The sequence below is a fragment of the Ambystoma mexicanum genome, chromosome 8 (assembly GCF_040938575.1).
Source record: "Ambystoma mexicanum isolate Mex_15411 chromosome 8, UKY_AmexF1_1, whole genome shotgun sequence".
Lineage (NCBI taxonomy): Eukaryota > Metazoa > Chordata > Amphibia > Caudata > Ambystomatidae > Ambystoma > Ambystoma mexicanum.
Genome location: NC_090929.1, coordinates 1142238512 through 1142259750, shown reverse-complemented (window position 1 = coordinate 1142259750; position 21239 = coordinate 1142238512). Strand labels below are relative to the sequence as shown.

Here is a 21239-nt window from a genome sequence, read left to right as displayed (position 1 = left end):
AAAGATGGCCCATAATCAAATATATATATATATATATATATATATATATATATATATATATATATATATATATATATATATATATACACATATTTTTAAACAAAGTCCCTATGTAAAGTTTTGAGCAAATGAGGCTCAAACTCTAAATTGTCAAGTACTAGGAGGCATCCATTTTGTGAAATGGATGAGCATCCTGTGCTTCTGTTAAGCTCTGCCCTTGCGGCACTAATGAAGCAAAAGCCAGCCAGCTATAATAAACATAATCTACCACTGGGTGGCTTTTGCTTCATTATTGCCAGAGACGAGAGAATGCAGTCAGGAAAGCTGCATGTAGGTAAGTGCTTATTTCTTTTTTCTTAACCAAGCAGTACAGATATAAATACAACCATGTTGTATTTATAAAAGCTGCGGTTTTCTTTCTAAGTTTCCCGGGCTCCCCCGGGCTGGAGGAGGCTAGGAAACTTAGAAAGAAAACCACATCATTTATAATGTTGTATTTATATTTGCGGTGGCTTCATCTTCATCAGGTCGGGGGAGCCCTGGAGACTAATAGATTAAGCCACCGCAAGCATAAATACAACGTTGTTGTATTTAAAAATGCTGCGGTTTACTTTCTAAGTTTCCCTGGCTCCTACGAGCCAGAGGAGCCCGAGAAACTTAGAAAGTAAATCGCAGCATTTTTAAATACAAAGTTGTTGTATTTATGTTTGCAGTGGCTTCAGCTTTGAATCTCCTGGGCTCCCCAGGGTCGGGGGAGCCCAGAAGACTCAAAGCTGAAGCCACCACAATTATAAAAAAAACAACGTTGTATTCGTAATTGCTGTACATTTGCTAGTAGGCAATTTGAGGTAATTATGAATACTTTGCCGGCAGTGTTTTCATAAATGCTGCAAATGTCTTTTCTAGTTTCTGTTTCCTGCACAGGAAACTAGAAAAGAAAGTAGCAGCAATTATGAAAACTCTGCCGGCGAAGTATTCATAATTGCCTCAAATTTCATTTTACGTTTTTTGTGCTTACCTGGGCTTGGGGAGCACCGAAAACATAAAATGAAAGGGAAGGCAGCCTCCTCATGTTCAGCTCTGCTCTGGCTGCAGTAAGCAAAAGCTCCCAGTAGGGGGTTTTGCAGCTTGATTAGTGCCACCAGGGCAGAGCTTAACATGAACAGAGGAGACTGCTTGACATGACAACATGGATGCTCCCATGTAAACACTTTGAGTCTTGTTTGCTCAAAAGTTTATATAGGAACTTTCTTTAAAAAGATGTTTAATATATGTTTAATATATGTTTTTGATTATTGCCCATCTTTTGGGACAATAACATTTTAGAGTGAACTATTCCTTTAACTATTAGGCCCCATTACACACCCCCTAACCACACGGATGAAATCACAAATGACATCACTTATGACATCATAAATAACATCTCTCGTGCAGCAGATCATGCGTGCAAAAGGAGAGATGCAGCATTTAAATATATATATTACACGGTTGGTGACAGTGACCCTGTAGTTATGCTTAAGTTGCCCTCCCCATACGAAGAACACTTTCTGGATAGCTTATAACTTGATGCCATTTGACAAATCCACACAACATTCAAAGAAAAAATTTAGAGCTGACTCTGAATTTTTGGCAAAGTTCTGTGTGGTTTCACGCAGGGGAGGACAACATTATATATACTTTGTGAAATCCTGATTTACTGCAATTGAAAAATAATTCTATGGTGCCTGCAGCCCATACCACTAGATGCATTTTCCTCAGATTTGCACATGAACAGCAGCCTGGTCCCAAAAGTGTGCTTTTACAAATATGGTGCAAATCTGTTTACCGCTTTTGTTTAAAAATGACTAAAATGTATGTTAAAAAAGTATTGCTGAATTACTTTAAAAAATAAGTGTAGACATGCTAATTTCCAGGAAATAATTTCTCATTCAAAGTTTGTTTGGATTTGCCGTTGTCAAAACACACACCCTGTTGTGTTGTTTTCTGCCCAATACACTAGATACAATTAGATATTAGAAGGGTTGGTTTATGCACCGTAAAAGATAAATGATATCCGTGCTCCTTGCAGTGAAAACAATGCTTTTTATTATTTTCTTCTTGTCTGGAAATTCTTATTTTGTACTTAATACCAATAACAAAACATGACTTCAAAATGTGTTGTTCAATCACAAATTCTTCTTATCAAATTCATCATGTTTCTGAATAAATACATGGGTGTTCAAATCATATATTTTCAGATTGTTGTCTCTGCCTCATTAATTCATACTTCTGAATAAATCCATTGGTCTTTAAATCATATATTTTCAAAAATGATGTCTCGATCTACACGTGTTTCACTGCATTGGTATTCTGTGGATCATCGGGAGGTGCTTTGCTCACTTTATTATAAACTAAAAGAAGAAGAAAGGTGTAAAAAACAGTTTAACTATTTGGTGTTTATACAGTTATTCTTTTCTTATCATATGCTTTTTTTTAATGTGGTATAAAGTGTGGATGCTTGTGCATGCCGACTTACCCAAATTCTGTAGCCTTTAGCACATCATATCTTTGGCAGGGGTTTTTCCCCTGTTTGTTCTGAAATTATTGCTTCAATTCGATTTTTCAGTTTTGTTCTGCACAACGAACAGAAAAACGAACGTTTTCTCGCTGAAATTACGTCACTAATATCACTTACAAGGATTTCATTTCTGGGATGCAGTGTGATGTGATCTTACCTGTAATGTTGGTTTTCACTCAGATTCGGTTGCCCGTTCCTTTAGATGTCCTCCAGACACCATTTTGCAAGTACCGGCGCCTGGGGACATCAGAAGAATATTGTACTTCCATGTATGCATCCTCACACACTCAGCTGTGCATGGTGGCGTCATTGCGTCCTCCACGCAACATTGTGGCCTTGATGGTTCTTTTTCATGTAGTGAATTTGATTTCTATCTCTGGTAGCCATCTTTTAGTGTTCGTGACTAATCTTGTTACCCTTCGGGTTATTGAATATTGTTGTTTGTCCTCTGATGTTGTAATCTCAACAATCAGATTGATAATCACTGATTTGTAGTATTGGTATTTTGTTCCGACATCATCACAACAGCGGAATTGTGTACCTATGGTTCTCATTTGTTGCTAGCAATCTACATTTGGTCAATCATTTTTAATGTTGACCTTTTTCTCCCATTTGATTACGTGATTTTTTTTTTATAGTTGTATAATTTGTTGAGATGTTATGCATCACAAGTGATTGTAAGTACAGTTTTGTGCTAAGTGGAAAAGGGAATCGTTTTTTCCCTAATATTTCATTATAAATTCAATCTAAAGTGTTACATTGTTCTAATTTTAAACAGGCGTACATATAATGTTAACAAGAGCTTTTAATTCACACATTAGCATTCAATGGCATATTGTACTGTTCACAATCCATTTTGTACTCATCTTTATAAGATTACCATTAAAGCTGACTATAAATACTAATGTAAAGATATGTATAACATTCATTGTCCTGATTAAGGCCAGGTTGGCATGTGTCCATAATGCTAATCCATTTAGCTTCTCTCCGGCGCAAGTAAGGTTCTCCATCTCCTCCCCTTGGTGTAGTGTGTTCACCATTTCCAATCCCATCACCTTGAGGATATCTGTTGTAAAATGTGGGTGTTGAAGACAACAATGTATTGTCATTGGATATCTGCAATCTTGGTTTTTGATTACTCTGAAATGTTTCATGATTCAAATTTTAAGTGATTACCGTACTTCCAATGTACCATTTACTGCAATTGCATAGTATCCCATAAATTACAAATTTGGTATTACTGTTGATATACTGATTTATTTGTTTTAATTTGTGCTTGGGTAACTCAATCTGTGTTTGACCATCCATTATATGTGGGCATATTTTGCAATGTCCACATTTGTGGTTTCCTACAATGGGTGGCATACCCACATAGATTGTATTTATTTATTTATTTGCATTTTTAAAGCGCTCACACAGCCCGGGGGCATTGAGGCGCTGTTACAGGAATATGTCTTAGTTGTGTATTTATAACACGTTTAATACCCAGAGGTTTCTAAGTGCGGACCCGGGGATCTAACCTGTGTTGCTTCGTGTCGTCTTGTTTCCAAGGTGAGCACGTTGCCGCTTGAGCTATCCTCCCTGGATAATTGCAAAGTGGTTGTTTTCTTAATCTGTAGTAAATAACTTGGACCAATCTGGTTTTTAATAGTAAGTGCTTTGAAGAATGTGACAATTGGTTTTGATTCCAAAAATGTGGTTACATCTTTATCTAGTTGTAGGATGTACCAATGGAGCTGCTTGTGGTTATGAATATGTTTTGACTTCTTTAGCATGTTGTGGTCTGATTTCTTTGTTGCTTAAAAATTCAATTCTTGCTTTTGTTTTTGCTCTTTCCAATGCTTTGTTCAGAATGTTTGAATGATAGCCTCTTTCCTTGAATGTTTGTATGGCTTTGTTTACATGTGTTTGGTATTCTTCACTGCAATTTCTTTTAATTCTAAGGATTTCTCCATATGGTGTGTTATGTCTAGTATGTTTTGGATGATTTCTTTGGGCATGTAAGATACTGTTTCTGGCAGTTGGTTTCTGATAAATGGTGGTGTAAATAGAGGTTTGCTGAATTACTTCCTGACGTTTGCATTTGGGGATATGCAACATTTTCCCAAAGCCACTGGAACAAAATTATCCAGGATTTTTGCCATTGTTGGGACATATTACAAACTTGTGGGGCACTCTACCCCGTCTTGCTTAGGGTTGGGTAGGTCACAGGGAGGGGTACTATGCCCCAATAATGGCAAAAAAAACAGAAACGTTTACGGCAATAATTGCGAACATTGGCGTTGTTCACAAACAGAGTTTCAGCTGTCACGCATGACATCACAGATGACGTCACCCATGGCATCATCAATGACATTACACATGTTGGTAGACATCCTTGTGTTTTGGTATAAGCAGTGCGTGGTGGGGGATAAACTATGGCTGTCTGTCTTACCATAACTACTGGATTTTTACATTGCAACCATAATGTCCGTAATGTCCCATAAACTCAGTTCTTTCATTGAATTTTACAGGTTTTAATCAGGGAAACTTAACCATAATGTCCCCTTAAAAAACATTATTCACCGAAATATATATATATATATATATATATATATATATATATATATATATATATATATATATATATTGTGTGTGTACACACTTGCATTCTGGAAGTGTTAAAAGACTAGACTGGAACAAGCTGGCCTTGTGCTCTGAATCCATTCCACCTTAGTCATGCTGCTTCCCAGCTACAAGGAACATTTCATTCCAGGTTTTCTTCTGCTGGCGCTGGGCCTTTGACCAGCTGTGTGAAGTGTATTTATACTGCTGCTGAACTGCCAGTTGCTGAGCTCAGTGAAAAATTACTCAAATGAAAATGTTGCAGTCCCCCTTGATCCCTTTAGACTGTGAAAAGAAATTCAAGCCACGGTTACTCATTAGCTGCAGACTAATGAGTTTCGGCTCTGCGATAATGCTGTCAATGAAAAACAAAGAGGCGGAGCCTTTTGTATCGAATTACCATAAAAGGCGACATGGAAAGAATGTTAAGGGTGATTATTATTCTTGCCGGGCCCAGCAGTGCAGAATTAAAAGTCCCCTCACTGCTCTAAGCATGAGTGGGGGTTGGAAACCTACCTTCTGCAACAGGGCTGCAAATAGTATCATTATGTCAGTAGCGGGAGGCTGCTGCGAGGAGTGAGGGCTGGTTTGAACAGCTGTTCCAACATTTACTTTTTCTCATGGATGTGTCGTTTTCCTGAATGCGCTTTCTTTTCCCGTAGCGACAGCGCAGATTTAAATACCATCCACCTGATGTGATGTGTGGGTGTATAATTGCAGGAGCTCGTAAACATGTTTACACGGTAGTAGGGGAAAAAGCAGTCCGGCATTGTGTCCAAAAACCAAACGGTGTCCACTTGTAATGAGACTCAAAGCATGATCTTCCCGCTCGGAGAAAAGTACTTTACGTAAATATGCAGTTAGCAGAGGGGACGGAGTGGCCCCAGCACCAGGGCAATTCTGTTTTACTTAATGACATAAGCATTAACTTCAATGTGTATGACATAAGCATTAACTTCAATGTGACAGAGTGTAGCAGGTATTTGACAGCTATCTGTTATTCTGGTAGGTCTGTGGTGAGGGGGGACAGTTTCCAGTTTTAGCAGCTGAAACATGTTTAAACTGAGTTAGTAATGGGATCCGAAAACGAATTTCCCCTGTGGGCTCCGTCCTGGCCGGCTGCCCAAATGAAGCCCAGCGAGCATTACCCACGCCTCTTTGCGCATACCGTGTCACGGCAGGCTCACTTAATGAATTTGCTTTCGTTGCCGCATAAATTAGGGTGATGTTGTGCTAAGAAATAGGTCGCATGTTTTATGGAAGTGCTGCAACCCTGTGACCTGCTACACGCCCGCCCCTGATGCCTGTTGTTTCCCAATAAGCTTGCCTTGCATCTAGGTCAGTGGCGTCCTTCTAAATTTCGTGCGAGTGTTTACAGGCACTTTCCTCTACTTCCAACATCAATGCTTGCTTAAAATGACCCTGCCAGAGTACTCTTCAACTGGGGCGAAGCTGTTTATCAGCAAAGCAACACGTTTTTTTGTTTGTTCACCCGTCCTTTCAAACAACCCGGTTGGCTGCGCTGAGGTTCGTCTTTGTTTTGTTTAAGTTTGGGAGCCCTGTGGTAATCCCTCAGCGAGTCATTAATCACGCCAGCTGCATTATAAAACCTTTAATCACTGGAGTTGAAACTGAGATTGTAATGCAATCCATCGAGCTCGTTTAATTGAACCGGTTGTGTTCCCTTTTTAGAGAGAGCACTAAATAAGGAAGGGGCGTAAAAATAGCTCAAAAAGTACAAGTGCTCATTATGTCCCCCTCTACCCCCCCCAGGAATGTTGATTTCTTGCGAGAAAAAAAAACTATTATTTATTTATTTGTTGTTTATTTTGACATGTATACTAGCGTGCATAGCCAGTGGACATCTAGGCGCTGGTTAAAGTGGTAAAGACCGATGCATCGTAGGGCGTGGTGTGGAGACATTGACACGTTAGTTTAAGCGATGGGTTTAGGTAAACAAGTGTACTGTTTAATTAACAAGTCCGCTTATTTCGCCTACACCGGTCATTAGCCAAACGTTGTTTCTATTTCCCGCATTGATTCCTCTTGATTTTTTGTTGTTGCCAGACAATAGTTTCTAACAAGCTCATGGTACTGCTAAATCACACCCGTAATCACACCGCCCTGCGAAACGCCTGTCTTCATTTAAGTGACTATTCATTCATGTGTTTGATGACGCACGTTTGATTAGTCCACTGCTAGTTCTCAGGTGGCAGAGCACGGGAAGCCCAGAGTCTGACGCACTTTAAAGCACAGCACCAATGAGTTGTCAGATAACACCAGAGATTAACATTTAAAATGCATTTATTTAGCGGTATCTTCCATTCTTATGATAACCCTAGGGATTAACGTTACAATGCATTTATTTCGCTGTAGCTATCATAATTATTAACACGTCTGCATTTTGAATGCTTTTAAAACGTTTCTTGGCTAATTCGTGTGCTATTTCATTTTCCTGAATGGCCAGCAGATACGTTGTGAAAACCTTTGTTATGCTTTGATGTTTTTTTCACCAGTTGGGCCAATTAGTTGTGTGCTTAATCTTTTAGATTAATTCTGCCCTACGAAAGATTTACCAAAGGTGAGGAAGATAAACCACTGCCTCCAGTGAAGGCTAGGAAGCAGGAGCAGGGATCTCATGAGGGGGAAGACAAAGCTGACGCTTCCGGAGACAAGCCAAGCAAGATGGATACCAAGAAGAGCAAGAAAGAAAAAAGTAATGCGCTTAAAGTCCAGGAAACGTCAGAGGTGCGTGGCTTGCTTGTTATCTCTCCATGTCTTTTCACGCATGCATGCGCTCTAACTTAAATCCCATTTCCCAGCATTGTTCTTTTATTATGGTATTTATTGAGTGTGGACCTTGCTCCGAGAAGCAACAGAGCGCTTTACAGAGATATATAACTGTACAGATGCATAACGGAGTGTTTTTAAGAGTGTACAACAGAACAGATAAACAGTGGGGGAAGGATACAGAGGGGCACAGAGGAGGGGTATAGCTATACAGGGTGGCGGGGAGGAGAGGGGCGGACGGCAACAAAAAGTCAGGTGGCGCGGTGGGTGACGTGATGGCCTAGGTGTTAAGTAGGAGAGACTCCTTGAAGAGGTGGGTCCTGAGTTCTTTTTTGAATTGAAGGATCATGGAGGCAAGTTTGATGCTAATGAGGAGGAGGTTCCATAGTCTTGGATTGTTTTCTGGCCCTTTCCTTTTTGCAGCATCAGATTTCCAGTCTGCAGGTGTCCTGGCTTCTGGTGGTGTGCTGTCTGCCAGAGATGCTGAGTTTCTGCGCAAGATAGCTGGGTGACTTGAGGGGCGTCTGACTTTATAGATGATGCAGCAAAACCTGAAGGTGATTTTTGCGTGCAGTGGGAGCCAGTGAAGGTCGATAAGAGCCAGGGGCATGTGGTTGTATCTTTGTAGACCCTTGATGAGGTGTGCGGCCGTGTGTAGGGCACTTCTCAGGGGCACACTGGAGGGCACCGGAGGCCTTCGAGGAGTGCATTACCCCCATAAAGGTGGGATAGGACCAGTGCTTGAATAGTGGATTTAAAGCTGTCCAGAAGGAGTAAGAGCTTATTTCACAGGAGGGAGAGCTGATACCAAGCTGTCTGAGTTTCTTAGCTATGTGCGTCTTGAAGGAGTGGTGTTTGTCGATGTGGAACCTGAGGGACTTGGCGCAGGAGGTGAGCTCGGTGTGAAGCCCTCAGGATTCATGGTTGATAGCCAGGTCTGTATCTCTAGGTGTTCGGTGTTGGTGAGGAGTATGACTTTGCTCTTGAAGGTGTCGAACTCCAGTTATGCACTGGACATCCAAGAGCGGAACAGCGAGAGGCAGGTTTTGAGCCTGTGGATGTCCTTGATGGAGTCGATCTTCAGGTATAGCTGTGTCCTCGACGTATTGGTGGATGTTGTGTGTGACTAGTAGGGCTCCCAGCGGCTCCGTGTATAGATTGAAGATCACAAGGGAGAGGATGGAACCCTGCAGGACTCCACAGGTGATGGTTAGCATTGGTGATCTAGAGGAGTCCATCGGAACAAACTGTTGGGAAGGTAAGACTTGAACCAGCATAGAACAAGGTCGCTGATCACCATGTGCGATGTAGGTTGTCTGTGAGCGCCTGGTGGTCTACTGTGTCAAAATCGGCCGAGAGGTCGAGTAGAATCAGGAGGTAGGTGTCGCCATCGTCAAGGATGTTGAGGGCATTGTCGACCACCTGTTTGGTTGCCGTCTCAGTGCTGGATCTGGGTTGTATGGCTATGTCAGATGTCTTGACCCACGTTTGAATTATTAGGCTACAACATTTGGTGCTGTGGGCTTAGAAAATCCAAGATGGCAGAAAAGCCCACATTTGCGCCAGAATCCAGGAAAACCGTGCAGTTTTGTGCAAACCAAAATGGTCGCCTGACCTGCCACCCACCAGTGCGAGCGTGATGGGCCAGAAGCGCCATGAGTGAAACGTGGTGCCAAAGGAAAAACAGCAGTGCCTGTTAGCTCAAAAAAGCGCTTTGAAATCACCTTTGTTTCTCTGAAATGCAAGCTCAAAATGCCTATTCCAAACATTGCAAGATATTCAAAAATCTCACTGAACAACAGCAGACATTTGGCAGAATGTAGTCTTGTGTGCATACAAAATCTGGAAAGATGAAGAGCCTAAAACAATCTTCATGACAAAACTGGCTGAGCTGTGGATGTCAGCAGATTAAGTGAAATTGGATTTAAAACCACTAAAATCGAAATGTTTAAAATAAATGTGACCTACTTTTGAGTATCACATAGGTTGCAACTGTTTAAATGTCATAGTTTTGAACTTAGAATCAGCGTCCTAGCTGCATGTGTAAAAATTGTAAGTTTGATTTGAATGAAGAAAACTGGAACAAAAGTGACATTTAGCTGAAGCCTGGCTTGAAGAGATTGAATTCTGCCCGGCAACTACCCCCGACAGGAGTTGAAACTTGCCCAGCAACTGCATTCCCAGGCCTGGCCTGTCTTCTCCTGCCCCCACCAAAAGGAGATTACACCTCTCTGATTGAATTCGGGGAGGGGTAACTGGGGCTGCAGGAAAACAGAACAATGAACTTTCCTTGGCACAGGCAAATGCTAAATCAGGGGTTGTAAATGGCTTCCTCTTGGATGGAAATAGGAGGGGCACTGCCTCTGGGAGCCACCTAAGCTGAAGGCGGGGACAGACAGAAATTCCCCCATGTGCTTTGGAACCTAAACCACACCCATCTGGGCCAGAGCATAATTTTAAAAAGATGGATAATTCATAGTACGGAAGTGTCAAAATTATGTAAATAATATCATTATTTCTGTGATTTTTCTGTGCACATTTTAAGAGGTATTAGGACTCTGTGGTATGTTCTGGGGAGTAGTAGCGGAAAATAGGGTGTTACTCCAAGTGTCTGTATGTTCAAAATCTGACACTTCATCATCTGATGCCCATATTCCTTGCGCACATTTGTGTAAATTCTGAAAAAGTTTAGAGGTTGTGTTCTGGATGAAAAGGGCAGAATTCTGTCAGAAGTGGACACAACATCTTACAAAAACAGGGATCGGATGGTTTGGTGCTACAGAAAATATGTTAACTGGACATATAATATTAGAAACATTGTACAAAGATAAATACGCATTTGGATCAAAAATAGATTTGTGTGCAAAGTGACACGGGGAGTGTTCTTTCTGTATGCCATAAAAATGACACCGGATGACTCACAACTCTGTTCTCCAGTGAGAGCACAGAAAATCTGCTAACCTATCGGGATCTTCAGAGGGTTGGGCATAGAAAGTCAGCCTTCCCACCCACTTTCAAAAGACATAAATTGGACCACTGAAACCCAGGTAGGGACATTCACTTTCCACTTCAAACTGATTTCTTGCGAAGCACTTTGCCGGGAGACTCCAGACTTCAAATCTAGACAGATCCAGAGACCAGAACTTCGAATTCAGACTTCAGAACTTGAAGCAGAGGGGCCAATCCACAAGCTGAATCCTTTTCAGCAGGCCTCAAAATCTTTTGCAAACTATCAACAGCCGGGCGAGCTGTTTGATTCTGGCTAGAACCCTGTGCCAGAACCATCTCCGGACCCAGAAAGCAGAGCTGTATCCAGAACCGCAGTTCCAGAAGACCCAGACCAGACCGCCGTGCAGTGCCGAGTGCCAGACCCAGACCAGATAGCTGTGACATCAGAACCACCCGCCCGGAGTCCAGACCAAACCTGACCAGACCTTGAGTACTCAGCCAGAACTGTGCAAAACCAATCTCTTAGTTTAAAATAATCTAATTCAAACCATTTCCACCTGTTTAGAACTGCATCATAGAAATCGTGTGTTCATTCTGTGATTTCAAACCTGGGAAAGTGTCATTTGCCATTTGAATCTTACTTTATTTCTGAAGATCTACCTCCACAAAATCGTCTGTATCTTTTGAACCGCGTGTGCTAGGAACGAGATTTAACTTACATTTTAAAGCTAAGACTTTCTACTCCATATAGTTGTTCCGTAATCGCGCTCGACGCAAAATCTGAATCAAATTTCTCCACCTGTCAAAAATCGCTGTCTTTTGCTTGCAACTGCTGAAATCCGTTTTTAACCTGATAATACCTCATGAATCACTGATAGTGTTGACCTGAACCACTCTTAAGTAGCTATCACCTACCCTGAATCTCCTATAGGGAATTTAAATCATTTTTAGCGTATTTTCACTTCTTTGCAAATCACATTTAAAGTGTTTTGCCTTGTTTAAAATCATCCCTGTTGCTCTAAGCTTGCTAGGGGGGAACTGAGTTGGTATTGCATTTGATTGTATTCCTGACAATTGTGTTCTCTCCTTCCATCTCCTTATATTGCATAGGGGGGGAGTGAATTGTCAAAAGAAAAAGTGATCATATTATCTCCTGTGGAAACCATCTCAGTTATTTCTGTGCTGCATTCTGTTCCCTCATTGCATTTCCTTGAACCCATAAAAGCATTCTCAGCTACTTTATCCTCTCTATACCAAATCCTAAGTAATTAAAAAAGTGTGCTAGTGTAATATTATCCATTGTTGATCACTGTCATATTCATAAGTGTGCTATCAAATATTAATTTATTTATAAAAGTGTGATATATAGTTTAATTTTTCAATAAATCTTTTAATTTGCAAAACAAACCTACTTCTTGGCTCAGTGAGGTCAGGGGGATTCAAAGAGAGGGGTGTTATACAGGGGTTTATCATCCAGATCTATGAACTTGCCATAAAAATATATAATTAAGGGCTTCCCTTGGGCATCCCAGACTCGGCATTGACTTAGTTGGAGTGCTGAATTGAAGTCGCTTAAAAGCTATTGCTCTCTCAATGATCTTACCTAGGAAGGGAAGATGATGGTGGGGGGGATAGTTACCTAGGTTGTCGGGACCCAGAGTGGGTTTCTTTAGTAGAGGGAGGATTTGTCCTGTCGTTAGGGTCGATGGGAACGTGCCTTGAGTTAGGGAACTATTGATGATCTCCATGTAGGGAAGGAGAGCTTCTGCAGGGAGGGTCTTTGAGACTTTGAAAGCGGCCAGGGTTTCTACCAGGTCCTCTGTTGAGAATGTCTTACGTAGTCTAGGGTGTGGAGATTTGAAGAGGAGGGACGTGAGGTGGGTCTGTGGATGCAGATCTGGTCCCTATGTACTGGCAAAACTTTCTGATTTTGTTGCTGATAAATGTGTTGATGGCAGTGGAGTTTTCAATGGAGTGTGGTATGTCAGGGTCGGGTAGTGTGTTTGACACAGTGCTTGACCACTTTGAAGAGGGCTCTGCTTTTTTTGTCAGATTCTGCTATGGTGTTCTGATAGTAGGAGGCCTTGGCTGTGATGATTCATTCTTAGCGTGCTGCTCAGAGTTCATTGAGGAGCGCTGGGTCGGATGTGGTCCTGGAGCGGCACCAGGTTTTCTCTTGTTTCCTGATGACTTTTTTCCTGAGGTTGAGTTCTTGCGTGTACCAGGGTGCTGACTGTTTCGGTTTGTATGTGCATTGTTTCAGAGGTGCATTTTGGTCGATGGAAGCTGAGATGGTGGCATTGAGTGCTTCCAGTAGAGAGTCGCAGTTCGGTTGTGGGTTTTCGGTCCATGTGAGGTGGAGGTTGGCAAGGTCTTCCATGAGGGCTTCCACTGGGAAGTTCTTGAAGGACATGAAGGTTTGCCTGATGGGCTTATGCTGGGATTGCTTGACGCAGGTGTTGAAAGGCATGACCATGTGGTCAGACCAATCTAGCGGGAGAGGAGAGTTGCAGTGGAGGAAAGGCAGTGCATTGATGATTAGGTAAAGGACGTTACCTTTCTCGTGTGCTGGGTTTTTCGTGAGCCTTGTGAGAGTGTCGAGAAGGCAGAGGAGCACTTCCTTCTTTAGTTTGGTGGCCTTCTTACTGGCAGGTTGAAGTCACAAAGGAAGATGTTGATGACATGCATGAGGGATACACTGGTGACCAGCTCAGTGAAGTCTCTGATGAAGGTAGTGTTTGGTTTGGGTGGTCTATAGATGAGATGTATAAATGAGATGTAAGGTGACTGTGTCCGTCGGGGGGAGCGGGAAGTGGCAGGAGAGGACTTGAAGGAACCAATGTTGTCAACGTCAAGTCTGGTGCAGGGCCACAAGGTGTTGTTCGTCCGGTCTTTGTGTTGGATGCTTTTGCCGTCAGGTGACAAGGACATCTAGGATCTTGGTGTCAGCTAGGTGTTTTATTTTCTTCAACTATCTGGTGCACAAACTTCATTGACCAATAAAATTAATGTTACGCAAGTAATGATTGTTTCATTCATTTTCCACCCATACTTCAAAAGGCTCTACATTTGTATTTGTTCATGTATTTCTATATTTAATTGTAGTGCTACCTTTCTGCCACCCCAAAAGCACTGGGATTCAACAGAAAGTTAAAACATGTGGGCAGCTAGAGATGCGGTACCCATAAAAGGCACAAGCCGGTCCGGGTCTTATGAATGACTCTAGTCCAAAGGCCCTCAAATTGTGGGGCGTTCCCCCCCGAGGGGGGCGCGGCCGCATCCCAGGGAGGGGGGTGCGAGAGCCCAGCATGAAATGTAAAAATCAATAAAAACTAAATGTTTTAAAAAAACGTCTTTCTTTTTTTAGTTTGAAGAAAATGGGCAGGGGCGGCTCACATGGTCGGACTGCACCATAAAACCGTTTCAGGCATCAATTAAAAAGTGGTCTGCAGTTGCAAATGGATATTCATTTCTTTAGTCACAGACCGTTTGAAAAGTACCCTAGGTTTTTTTTGTTGTTAAAATGTAAGCAAATTGTGATATTTAAAGAATATTTATTCAGCAACAATGGTCAAAACAACTAGCTGCATAGTGAAGTGACTCATCAAACTGGCCCACATTGACCAAAAAAGTGACCCATTTTGACTGGCCTACACTAGAATTTTGCATTTTTGGTACAGGCATTGCCCCATAGGATAGTCTGAGCCTGGCGGCTCATCCATAATGGGCGAGGGGGCATCCACCCTGTGGCCCTCTCACCCATAATGGAGGAGCCGAGGAGCCAGCCCAGTGAAACACTGAGCACTCCCTCAGCTGTTTTTTCCAGCTGAGGGAGTGCTCCCTAGCCGCACATGCTCACTGAGCAATGTAAGGCTGGGTACTTTTTGCTTTGCCAGCCTTGCGTACCTCATTGGAAATGGTGGCTGTGGCACTGTATGTCTGTATGTGCGAGGGGGAGCGCCTGCGCCTCCTCGCACATATGGACAGAGCCAACCTGGAGTGGGGCATTTCAGCACCCACGTGCAGGCCCCTACAGAAGGTATGTTTATGTTCAATTAGTTTTTATTTACATATGTGTATGGATGCGTGTATGCTTGTGTTATGAATGAGTGTATGGTGATGGGTGCTCATATGAATGATAAGGACGCGGAGTGCATGGAAAGGACGCAGAGTGCATGGAATGGACTAGATCACATAGAAGTGCGCGACATACATGAATGGTTTGGAATACATGTAACGTTTGAAAGAGCAAGTAAACCATCTTATCACATCACCATGCTTACTCTCCTCTTTACACCACCACTCAACTACAACACAGAGATACTATGACACCATTCGGTATAGCTGTTCTCATACCAACATCCGCCTCATACTCCACATCACTCTAACTAGCTAGTTTCACCCCCCCCCAGCCAGGCGTTCTTCTCAGGCCTAATGCAGCCAGAACCGGTCTGGATAAAACCTGCCAGAACTAACACATACCCCTGATCTCTCAAGCAACACACCTACCGCTATGAAGCAGCTATTACGAATGCCACACCAGCTGCACACACATCCGGTGCTCACGAGCACCTTTGACTCTCTCTACTGACTTGAAAGTCGGTTCCCGAGGGCGTTCAACCTACCAGCGCCTTCAGACCATACCAATGGTACATAAGGCGCTATATAAATGCAAAGTAACATAACATAACATAGTGAATGCTGTGTGAATGTGTGTGTGTGTGTGTGTGTTTGTTTTGGTCCGTTGAGCTGATTTTGGCAAGTGGGAGGTTAGAGAAGGAGGGTTGTACAACAAAGGCATTTTAAAAATGCCCTTGTTGCACAATCCCCTACCCACCTGCCAAAATCAGCTCTCCTTCTGAGGTGCTGTGGAGCCCACGGGAAAGGGATGATATTTTTTTTACTGGATATCTATCATAAATGTCCAGTCAAAAATACCATGCTTCTCCAGCATGGGCTCTGGTATGGATTCACATGCTCATGAATATTCCCCGTCGTCAGGCTGGGAATCCTCGGTAAAGAAAATCAGTATCAGTTTCGTTTCTGATCTGTCTTTCGTAGTAGTAACCAATCACCGATCTCTGCGTCATACTGACCACAGCCAATGACTGCCATCTCCCTAAGCCCCGCCTCTGGCAGCCATCTTCAGATTTTTACCGCACGTTCAAGTGTTGGGATCCTCGTGCTATTGCTCTCGAGCTTTAGTGCTTTTTTTCGCGCTTTTTCTTAGGAAAATGTTCTCTTTTTCAGTCAAAAGAGCCTCAAGCTCCACTGTTTCTTTATCCGATCAACGGGGACCCGTGTCGGATTCTTCTACGCCCCTCAAGGGTGAAGATTTCGTCGAGCCACGCTTTTGGAGGACTCCAGAAGTTTCTCAGGCCCATCTCGATCATGGCCCAGGAGAAGGGAAGCTCGATGCCCGGAAAGCTGTTCAGGGTCTGCCCTGGATGCCAGCTTCAGAATGTCTCTAAGGAGGACGAACACTCCCTTTGCCTCTACTGCCTGCATGAGAACAAGACGCACGTGGAGAAGGACTGTGCGTTTTGCGGCAATATGTCGGAGCGGACCATGAAGGACCGCCATCTGCGTCTCGCCAACTGGCTGGAAGGGAAGAGCCCGTCAGGCGAGAAGAAGTAGTCTGAGCGGTCTTCTAAGACCTTTGAGGGCGCCCCGGCGACGGGGGTCCAACAGAAGGCCAAGCACCTCGAGTCTGCTGGCACCGGGAGCGTCGAACGGTCGGGCTCTATGGGCGCCAGGCAGGGCGCATCCTCCCCGGCGCCATCAACCACGAGCCAAAGCTCTGGCTCGGGTAAGAGGAAGGCCGAACACCCGGCGAAGCTCCTGGAGAGACCCCGGTCGAGCTCGAAGGCCCCATCGGAGGGGGGGCGAGGCAGTGACCCTCCCCCCAAGGAGAAGGCGGTGAGCGCACCTAAGGTGGGGAAAGCCTTAATCCACCCGGCCAAGGCCTCTATCAAGACAGTCGCGGCAGCCCTGGCTCAGCCTGTGGAGGCTACACCACTGGTGGTGACCTCGGGGCCCAGAGTCTCCCTGCCACCGCTGAGGGAGTCCTCTTTCATGCCCATCGACAGGACCCCCGTGAAACCTCCGACGGAGAAGAAAAAGGGGGGGGGCAGGAGGTCGTCGTGGATTCAGCCTCAACCTCTGAGGAGGAGCTAATCGAAGTCTTAAGCCACGGCGTTGGCGTGGAAGAAGACCAGCCCGTCGGGAGGGACCCCGACGTAGGAGACGACGAGAACGTCGAGGGTGCCGACGGGGCTCCTGACCGCCCGTCGGACTCCCCTCAACCAGTGCCGCAAGACAACTCGGTGGCCATTTTGTTGGCTATACAGTCCTTATGCTCGGAGATAAGGACGAGATTGCCGTTACCGCCAATGGAGGAACCTCTCCCGATGGGGGGCCCGGAGCCAGGCCCTTCTGGGAGCCCTCCTCCTAAGAGAAGAAGGATTCATCCTCCACCTCCTTTTCAACCATCGTGCCCTGCTCAGCCCTCCTCCCCGTCCACGACCCGTGGGGATGATACGGGGACTGACACGGCCGCGACGGGCACAGACAACGAGGTTTGCGACGAGGATCTCCCGTCGTCACCTCCTCCCCGGGCTTCCCCGCCCGATGAGATTGGATCGTTTTATGCCATGATCGCCAGGGCATCCGAGCTTTTCCAGCTCTGCCCGGAAGAGAAGAAGGAAGGTTTCCTTTATCAAGGGCGCGAGACCAAGAGGAAGACGGTCCTTGCTGTACCTCTACTGGACGATATCTGGGATGAGGGTCTCGCCCTCCTCAAGAACCCATCCACAACGCCTGTGAGAAGGGATCGGTACAAGAAGAAGTACCGGGTCCCGCACGCGGCCCCCTTGTGCCTTTGGGCACAGCCGACCTCGGACTCTGTTGTCTCCGCGGCGGCCAGGAAGAAAGCGGGGGGGGGCCTCGGCCTCTACGTCAACCTCCCCGCCGGACGGCGAGGGAAAGAAATTGGACACGATGGGACGCAGAGTCATCTCATCGGCAGCAACGACGATTAAGGCTGCCAACGCCTTGGCTATCGTAGCCCGCTACGACAGGGAGTTGTGGTACAAAATCGCCCCCTTGCTGGATTTCTTACCAGACGACAAGAGGGCGGAGGCCCTAGAGATCTTGCAGGAAGGAGAAGTGGCGTTGGACCACGCCATTACGATAGCGATGGACATCGCTGACACTGGATTTCGCCAGTTGGGCAACGGCATGTGCCTTGGACGGCTTGGATGGCTCAAGGCAACTGACTTCCGTCAGGACGTGCAGACCAGAGTCTTGGACATGCCGTTCGACGGGAGCAACCTGTTTGGGAAAACAGTGGACGATTCCCTACAAGCCATCAAGATGGACACGGAGACGGCCCGGGCTCTTGGTGTTCTCCAGCAACGACGGCCGCCCTTTCGGAGCGGCAGAGGCAAGCAGGGTGCTTCCAAAGGTTCCGGCGGCGGATTTTCCACCTATCGTCAAGCGGCCCGTTCGTCGTCACAGGAAGCCTACAGGGGACGAGGCAAGTCGGGCGGACCCGCCATCGTCGCCAAGGAGGACAAGGTGGCAAAGCCTCGTCGAAGCAGGACTGAACCAGCCGTGGGGTCGGGCCCCCACCAAAGCACCCCGGTGGGAGGCCGGCTGGCAAACTTCGTCAGCATGTGGGAGTCCATCTCCACCGACCGTTGGGTGCTGAACACCCTGGCCCAGGGTCACGCGCTCGAGTTTCTAAAGAAGTGCCCGTGCGCCCCCCCCCCCGTGGCCAGGAAGGAACATCACGTCCCTCAACTTCTCTTGGAGGTAAAGGCGATGCTCAAGAAAGGCACCATCGAGCTCGTCCCAAAGAGGCTTCGGGGCTCCGGAGTTTACTCAAGATACTTCCTCGTGAAGAAGAAAACGGGAGGATGGCGTCCCATCCTGGACCTACGACGACTGAACAAATTTATCAAGGCACAGAAGTTCCGGATGGTCACCCTCCAGCACGTCCTGGGTCAACTGGAGGAGGGCGATTTCCTGTCGTCGTTGGATTTGGAGGATGCCTACTTCCATATCCCCATCCTAAAGGGACACCGAAAGTTTCTCAGATTCGTGGTCCAAGGGCGTCACTACCAGTTCAGAGCCCTTCCCTTCGGATTGAGGTCGGCACCCAGGGTGTTCATCAAGTGCCTCGCACGGGTGGCGGCGCGGCTGTGCCTGGAGGGGATCCACGTCTACCCCTACCTGGACGACTGGCTCATCCGAGCAAAGACAAAGGAGCTCGCCGCGGAGCACACAGCGAGGACCGTCCAACTACTCACGGACCTGGGATTCTCCATAAACTACGCCAAGTCCCACCTGGTGCCCGCTCAAGACGCACTGTTTCTGGGAGCGAAGCTCGACACAGTGGCGCTTCTGGCCTCTCCGTCAGAGGAAAGGACGAGGGCCATCTTGGGCAAGGTGCAGCGGATGCTGGTTGCGGACGCGGCCAGGGTGAGGTCCATCAAGTCCCTCCTCAGAATGATGTCTTCTTGCATTTATCTCATCCGCCTGTGCAGGCTTTGGATGCGCCCGTTACAGGAGTTCCTGGACGCTCGCTGGATCCAGACGACGGGCAGCTTCGAGGAAAGGATCACACTCGACGAGAGCTTCCGACGAGCGATCCGGTGGTGGGGCACCCGCGCGCATCTGACGGCGGGCATGGACTTCCAGACCCCGGGCCACCAGAAGACAGTGACCATGGAGGCCCCAACGGAAGGGTGGGGAGGGCACACCGAAAATCTGCACGCAAGGGGCCTTTGGCTGCCGACGGAGAAGTCCCTCCATATGAACGTCCTGGAACTCCGTGCAGTGTTTTGGGCCCTCGGGTCCTTTCTTCCGTCCCTCAAGGGCAAGGTGGTGAGGATCTTCACCGACAACACCACCACCATGTTCTACATCGGGAAGCAGGGCGGTACCAGATCCCCAGCCCTGTCCAAAGAGGCTCAGGATCTGTGGTATTGGGCCGTCGCCCAAGGGATGTTTCTGGTGCCGTTTCATCTGGCAGGGATAAAAAACACCATCGCCGACTCGCTCAGCAGAGAGCTGCGCTTGTGCCACGAGTGGGAACTATGACAGGGTCTAGTGGACCGCCTCTTCCGATGGTGGGGCACACCCCAGATCGAACTGTTCGCGACGGCGACGAACTCCAAGTGCCGGAGGTTCGCCAGCAGATTCCCCCAGCCGAGGAGCATGGGCGATGCTTTCTCGTTCCCCTGGGAGGGCCTGTTCTTATATGCGTTCCCTCCATTGCCGCTGCTGATCCGGCTCATCAACCAGCTCAAGAGGTAAGGTGCAGGATGATCCTTGTCGCACCTGCGTGGCTGAGGCAGATGTGGTTCCCGGACCTTCTGGACTTGTCAGCGTCCCCGTCAATCAAGCTGCCAGTGGACGCGCCATCCTCCATCACGACCCAAAGTCGCTGAACTTGCAGGCCTGGCTCCTGCAGCGTTAGAGTTTGGAGGTTACGACATACCGGCTGACTGCAGAGAGGTTCTTGCAAAGGCCAGGGCGTCCTCAACTCTTAAATGCTACGGACACAAATGGAAGAGGTTCTCTGTCTGGTGCCACGCACAGAAGATTAACCCTCTACGGGTTACGGCTCCTCAAGTACTGCCGTACCTGCTGACGCTTGCCAAGGCTGGACTGGCGCACGCTTCCATCAAGATTCATCTTGCTGCGATCTCCCGATACACCAGAACCACGGGACGGACGTCTTTGTGGTCTCATCGTCTGGTGAAAGAATTCATGAAGGGACTGTTCAGATCGTTCCCGCCAGTGAAGGCCCCGGCCCCGGTGTGGGAGCTCAACGTGGTGCTGACCAAGCTCATGGGACCTCAGTTCGAGCCTCTGCACTCAGCTCCGTTGAAGTTCTTGTCGTGGAAAACAGCGTTTCTTGTGGCCATCACCTCCGCACGACTGGTGGGAGAGATCCAGGCCCTTTCCTGCAAGCCCCCGTACTTGACTTTTCACGACACGAGGGTAGTGATCAGGACGCACCCCTCCTTCATGCCCAAGGTGCCGTCGGACTTCCACCTCAACGAACCCTTGGTGTTGCCTGTTTTCTTCCCGTCGCCTTCGTCGCCGGCTGAAAGGACTTTGCACTCGCTGGATTTGGCTAGAGCGCTGAAGTTCTACGTGGACCGCACAAAGAGTTTTCGGAAGACGTCACAACTTTTTGTGAACTTTGGACCTGTCAATCAGGGGAAGGCTCTCTCGAAGGCTTCCATTTCCAGATGGCTCTCCGGCTGTATCATGTACTGTCATCGGTTGGCAAACCGACCGCTGCCTGGCCGTCCGAGAGCCCATT

The 21239-nt window shown here is 46.5% G+C and overlaps 1 protein-coding gene across 3 annotated transcripts in view; it reads left to right on the top strand.

Moving 5' to 3' along the window:
• The window catches only part of ARID5B (AT-rich interaction domain 5B), a 654996-nt gene that overhangs the window by 601809 nt on the left and 31948 nt on the right, over positions 1 to 21239 (top strand). For all 3 annotated transcript variants that reach the window (XM_069611202.1, XM_069611201.1, XM_069611203.1), the window contains one exon: positions 7711 to 7909. In XM_069611202.1, coding sequence (XP_069467303.1) covers positions 7711 to 7909 — 199 coding nt within the window. The remainder of the gene's footprint in view (positions 1 to 7710; positions 7910 to 21239) is intronic.